Source organism: Grammomys surdaster, unplaced genomic scaffold (genome assembly GCF_004785775.1).
Source record: "Grammomys surdaster isolate TR1022 unplaced genomic scaffold, NIH_TR_1.0 231, whole genome shotgun sequence".
Lineage (NCBI taxonomy): Eukaryota > Metazoa > Chordata > Mammalia > Rodentia > Muridae > Grammomys > Grammomys surdaster.
The window spans coordinates 2,741,627-2,748,580 of NW_021604676.1; the positions used below are offsets into that span (position 1 = coordinate 2,741,627).

Consider the following 6,954-nt stretch of genomic DNA (forward strand, 5'->3'; position numbering starts at 1 on the left):
AGAGAGAGAGAGAGAGAGAGAGAGAGAGAGAGAGAGAGAGAATAGGCCTCTCAGGGATATCCAGTGACCATGACCTAACAAGCTATAATAACACTGGGCACAAACCCTCACATCACGGTTGGCTATGACAACCCAGTAGGAGGAAAAGGGCCCCAAGTTCAGGGAAAACAAATATAGATTTTATTTCGTTGTGGTTTTTAGCTTATTTTTTCCATGGAAGAGAAACAGTTGGCACAACGCCTATGATGTATTGTTTAACTATCCTATTACAATATTTTGCAGATTTAGAACTTTCTGTAGTCCAAGTACATCTTCACTGACTTGAGCCTATAGCTTCTGTTACTCTGGTAGTGTATGTAGAAGATACAGAGTCAATTACAAGCAGGGCAATGCAAAATGTTAAGTTTTATTTTTTTCTCAGAAAAATTCTGCTGACAATCCCTACAGGGTTTGCTTTATTTGATGAACTTCGTTTCAAACTCCTGTCCCATACTTACTTAGAACTGTGGGTTGATTCTTAGTGACTGGTGATTGAGAATATGTCCTGCCACTCAGCCCCAGCCCAGTCATCCCCCAGCCCAGTCACCCCCCAGCCCAGTCATCCCCCAGCCCAGTCATCTACGGGGTATAAAGGGGCCAGGTGATGAGTTCCCACTTCAAAGAGTTGTAATATAAACATCATATTCTTAAAGATGTAAATAAAATGTTTACCCCATTTTTCTAAAAGACACATTTTCTTTTTTCCCCTTCTCTCTTGCCAGGTACACCTGATGTTCCCTGACCATGTTCCCAAGCCTTGCTGTGCTCCAACCAAACTAAATGCCATCTCGGTCCTGTACTTTGACGACAGCTCCAATGTAATTTTGAAAAAGTACAGAAATATGGTAGTACGTTCGTGTGGCTGTCACTAGCTGGAAGTGCTTGGGATAATGACAGAACAGATCTGTGTTATGTTTATGACCACAGTAAAAAGCAGGGAAATGGGGAATTTCCTAAAATTGATCTGGGTCATTTCATCGCTCCATGTATGATATCATGTATATACACTTCTTATTTATTTAAAATTATGTATTCTCGTTTGAATGCCTTACCAGTAAAATCTGCTAAAGATCTCCGTATTATATAATAGATTCCTAATCTAACTTTTGTTGGGGAGTGATGAGTCTAGGTTAATTCTATGCCAACATTTTTCTCCAGGCTAATATAAATAATTTTCTGATATTAAGTAGAACTCTTTTGACAGTTTAATATTGAGGGGAAATGAATACATTTGACATATTGCACTAACTAAAATTAAAATGGAATATCTAGAAATAAAGTAACTAACAACCAAAATTTAAAAAAAAACACGCACATTGTTTGACATTTGTGCTTCTTTGGCTAAAGTAAAATGTTGAACTGGATTTGAATTAGTGAAACTATGCTGTTGAGGATATTGGGGATGCATTAAGTACAGGCCGGACATAGAAGCTGGAAGACTACATAATTATTTTAACTGTTCTCTTTAATGGAGTTAGGAGAATGCTGTTTCTTGCTTCTGACTGGCAGATTTTGTTTTGTTTTATTTTGTTTTTTGCAAGAAGATGAAAGCTTCAGGCTTGAGTCTATGTCTACCTGTTTCCAAACTGATACAAAAAAAGTACCTCAAATAAATCAGCCTGACCATGGTCTATAACACTACAGCTACAGTGGAGTTTTCTCTCTTTCTTGTTTAAAACTTAATCCAGTGTAAAGAAATAATCGCATGTGCTCCATCCCACGCCCTACAGACAAGAGCCACTTCACGCACAGTGTGCTGGAACTCATCACTCCAACAAAACCTCTTGCTGTCACTTGCCTTTATAATGGACATCGCCAGCTGATGTGATATAAGGGATTTTATTCAGAGTGAGAGTATTGACATTAAATTGAAAAAAAAATCACAGAATGACTTTGACGGAATCACCATTTTAAAACAGCTACATGCCGTTTTCCACGTTTTTGAGAATACGTTCAGTGAAAAATCCAATTTTACAAAGGGATTTTAGAAACCTTCCTCCAAGCATGAATAAGTATGATAGGGAAGGTTCTGGGGTGGTGTGAAAGTGTGGTGTGTGTGTCCATCCGTGTGTGTGTGTGTGTGTGTGTGTGTGCACTCAAATGCTTTTCTCTCTGATGTTTATTTATTTTATGTCTGCTGGATCAGTGATCATGACCGGTGATTAAGATCTTTCTGCAGCTCACACGACTTTCTGAAGAGTGGGTCTCTAGCTGATCACTTACTTCTTTTTGTCACCTCCATGGTGAGGCTTGTAGAATTTGGCTGAAAGTATTCACAAAGCACTGTCTCTAACTCACCGTTTGTAGCTTTCAAGCAAGAATCCATCGCTAATAATTTCCAAACATTGTGGCTTGTTTGTAATTCAGATATTTTACAATGTTGTTTTAAAACACAGTTTACGGTATAAAAACTATGGTATTGATGATATTGGGGGATGCAGTAAGTAATATATTTTTAGTTAATAAATTAATAGTGTATCAGTGAGGATAAGACTAGAGATTAAAAAATAGAATTTTATTATATTATTCTTTAAATGTACTTCTTGAATGTATGTTTAAATTTAAAATATATTAAACTCATGATGCCAACCTCTGTTGTGGTTTGTGTGTGTATATGTGTGTGGTATAGTTCTTTATTAAAAAAAATAAAATATAAGTGCATCCTAGACTAAAATATTTATTAGATGTAAGATGTTTCTTAATTATATAGGTCATTGATTGCTTTCAGTTGATGACACTCTTGTACTTCTCATAGTTAACTCACTAACAAGTGGACAAAACACCAATCTCTGATTTATAGCTTTTAAAAAAAAAGTGTCTAAACTTTAAACACATATTTAAAATAGCAAGAATAATTAAGAGTGGAAAAACATCTCTTGTTTTTCTTGTTCATATAGAACAAGAAATAAGGAGGGCAATAACAGGGCCTGTGGAGCTGGCTCAGTAAAGTGTTGTCATGGAAGCTGGAGGAATTGAATTCAGTCTCCAGAACCAGCAGATGCTGTGGTGTGCATGTGCAATTCTCAGCACTGGGAAAAGGGAGAATCACCAGGAGTTTCCGCCCACACAGGTGGTGAGACTCAGGTTCCAGTGAAAGACCCAGTCTCCAAATCCAGTGTGGATGGCTCCTTGGCAAGGATGCCCGAGGTGACCTGTAGCCTCCACTTATGTGTGTTCATATGCATCCGAAAACACATGCATACATACATACATAGAAACATTCTAATTGACACCGATTTTGCATCTCCCCAAAATTATATATGTGTGTGTACTCACGATGGTCTCAAATGATTGTCCTAAATTCTTAATATTATTTCAATAATATTCTAGTTATTACCAGAGACAAAAATTTAGTTTTTAATAGGTTTAAGTCTTTATAAGTAGCTAGAATGCTGGTGTTTTTTGTGCACTTTGGAAATGTTTCTACTTTACATGTGTTCTGCTTTGTGAAAGTGCTTTATCCAGTTTGGAAATAAGGGGACATAAATCATAAACACTCAAGTTCTTTTTTTTTTAAAAAAGCAAGGCTAAAATATTCTACATCGAGCTAAAGAAAACAGACTGAAAGACCAAAATTATTTTTCAGCTGAAGAGCCATCACTTCATAGTCCCTGTATCATCATCATCAAAACTGAGCCAGAGTCTTCTGGCAACTCTACAGTCTGGCAACTGTGATCTCTCAAGACGTTTACAATGAATAATTAGCTTACACTGCAGTGCTGCTCGGGGCAGAAGAAATCCTTGATCCCAAACATATAGGCTACCACCAAGTCATAGCTGTTCAGTCTAGGGCTCAATCTATCTTTCAGATTCCGTCTTGAGTTATGTGTTCTCGTAAGCTTTCTCATTCACCCTGTTTGAGGGGAGGCAAGCTAGAGAGTTTGAAGTGGAGAGTGAAGATACAGCAGCTGATGAAGCGCATCGCTGAGTCTCCATCTGTGTTATATCAAGTTGGAGAAGATGAAAACAGGAGACAGCATAAAAAATTGTGAGCGATGCCAGTAGTTCCTCTCATTTAGGTATAAAGCAAGGCTACACTTGCTTTAGGTGTAAAGGTGGCTGTTACAGAAGGAGCAAGGGGGCTCAGAAGATACTTGTTAATGGCATCTGAAAGACAATGCTCTCAAGAGGGAAATTAAGAGAACCTACAGCCTTTACAAATCACAAAATTTCAGAAAACTAAAACCCTGAATTAAATTTTGCCCCTTGACTTTCAATTTTAATGAAAAGTCAATGTTTATACACAACTGAACTATACCTTCAATTCTGGAAATTGTGTGTGTGTGTGTGTGTGTGTGACAGAGAGGGAGAGAGAAAGAGAGAGAGAGAGAGAGAGAGAGGAGACTACATTAGGTACTTCAAGACAGTGCTAGTGCTGACATAGAAGCTGACCTGATTTAGGGGATAATGAGTAATATTTTGTCTTTTCAGCACGCCTGGCTACTAAGGAATAGTGAAATACAATAAAAGAGAATTTAAATTGTAGATTATATTTGTTTTCCTGAAAAATATCCCAGAAAGAGCAATTTTTAAAACTTGAGCTGCATGATCAGTAAGGTAGCTTAAGTTACAGAGTAATCATTATTCTGTCTGCAATAAGATATACCCACTTCCAGACATATGCATATATATATATGTGTGTGTGTGTGTGTATACTCTTTTTATACATGCATATTTTATTTAAAATGATTTTTAAACATAAATATATTTTGATCATATTCCAAGTACTTTCAGATCCTCCCCTCACCTCAACTTTAAGTTCTTTTTCAAAAAAAACCAAACATAAATCCAATAAAACAACAAAACTCCCAAACTGAGAAAAAAAAACAAGATCACACCCCCAAAACAAAACAAAATAGGGAACTATAATCAAATAAAAGCACACACTCCCAAAACTGTGAAGTCCATTGAATGCTGGCCAACTCCTGCTGAACATGAATGAGACCCGACCTGGAGTGGTAGAAATAGCCAGTGGCACTTTTTGGAGAAAACTGATTTTTATTCTTCCAGTAGGTATAAATTACAGTTCAGTTTTTAACCATTTTTGTAGTGGTTAGGCATTTATTTATTTATTTATTTATTTATTTTATTTATTCATTCATTCATTTAAAATATAAGATAAAACAAACCAAGAGAAGGAAAATAACCCAAGAGAAGGCACAAGAATCAGAGATTTTCTTAGTATACTAGGGAATCCCATAAAACACCATTGAATTGGAAGTCATAGTATACACTCAGAGAAGCTGGTGCAGACCTGTGCAGGTCCTATGCATGTTATTTCAGTATCTCTGAGTTCCCATGAGCTTTGCTTGTGCTGATTTAGAGTGCCTTGTTTTTTTGGTGTCCTCTGTCTCCTTTGGCTCTTACAATCTACCCACATCCTCTTCCTCACAATTTCCTGAGCTCTTAGGGGAGAGGTTTGAGAGAGACATTCCTTGTAGGGCTGAATGTTTCGAGGTTTCTCACTCTCTGCACAATGTCTGGTTGTGGGTCTCTGTATTCGTTCCCGACTACTGCAGGAGGAAGTATCTCTGATGACGACTGAACAAGGCACTGGTCTACAAAACATACTCTAAAAAATGCATTGCAAGGTTGTAAACAAAGGAAAGAAATTGTTAAAAGTGAGGAATAAATCCATGGAGGCCAGATATAATAGGCTGATATAATCCAGGGAATGGAGTGTCCACCGTGGCCTGGAGGTTTGGTTTCAGCCACCAAGCCTTATAAGCAGGAACAAATGCTTCTACCTATTCAGTGAAAGGGGCCATATCAGGGACTGCTACACAAATCCAGAAATCAAGCAGAACTAGATAACAAAGAAATTTGTTGTGTCTCTGCATGGTGAGAGGAAAAGAGCCTTCTGGGATATTTGTATGAACTTGTGACCAGAAATCACACTTGTGAATTTTCACAATCCTCTAGTGAATCTGAAAGCACATTGGTGAAAGAACAGGGAGATGCTGTCTGGGGACTGCTGTGCCACCTCAGACCATGAGGACCACCCATTGAAAACATGCAAAGCTCATAGCCAGAACAGTGTGCAGGAAGTACTGTAATGGTTAAATGAAAGAACAAAGGTAGCACAAATCAGGGAGGTTATCCAGTTGTTGAGCATGTCCTTGATAATACGTAGACGTGATGTGCTTTTTGAGGAGACCAAATCTTAGGTATGAAATATTTCAAATGGGCTGGTAGACCCAAAAAGGAAAAAAAAATTAACTTTATTGGGTGTTCTCGTTTGGTGAGTTAGATCTGCAGACATTTTCCCTAAGACGACAGCGAGATAGATGAACAGAGGGCAATTCACGGGAGAACTGAAAGGACGCCCTGCCATGTGTTTATTTCAGAGAACTGAAGGTAAGTTTTGGGCTAATAATTGGCCCATCCATCAAAGCTTGATACTCAAATTGGAAATCAGTCAACACATACTTCTTGTCTTTGAAAGTTTACTAAGGAAAAAAATGTCATTTAGAATTATGAATTTAGCCAAAATTATCTTTCAAAACCTTGGGCAATATAAAACCATTTCAAGGTAAATAATGCAGGAAGCTAAAAGAAAATTTAGTATTAAAAGCAAGACTGTTGCTAAAAGATGTACCTCAAAAAGAACAAACAATTGTGTTCAAGATAGTGAACAGTATAATGGCAGCATCATCATAAAGTACCCATGCTGAGATGGTGGTAACTGAAGAGGATTTTTGTCATTTGCTTGCTACAGGGACTGTCCTGAGATGACAGATGATAGAGTTTAATCTAATGATGACAACACAAACATCTTCAGTTTTGGCCTTTGAAGAAGTTTCCAGATAAAACCAGACCCGAAAACTAGTATGTTCCACCTAAACCAGAGTCGGACTCTTATAAAAAAGCATGCTCATCGATCAAGAGCACTGAGTCTTCTTCCAGAGGTCCTGA

At 37.6% G+C, this 6,954-nt stretch overlaps 1 protein-coding gene across 1 annotated transcript in view; it reads left to right on the plus strand.

Annotated features, from left to right (window-relative positions):
• Positions 1 to 2,652, plus strand: part of Bmp5 (bone morphogenetic protein 5) — a 140,701-nt gene extending 138,049 nt beyond the window's left edge. The window contains exon 7 of the mRNA XM_028773584.1: positions 762 to 2,652. Within this exon, the coding sequence (XP_028629417.1) occupies positions 762 to 911 (150 nt within the window). The 3' untranslated portion in view covers positions 912 to 2,652. The remainder of the gene's footprint in view (positions 1 to 761) is intronic.
• Positions 2,653 to 6,954: the final 4,302 nt, after the last annotated feature.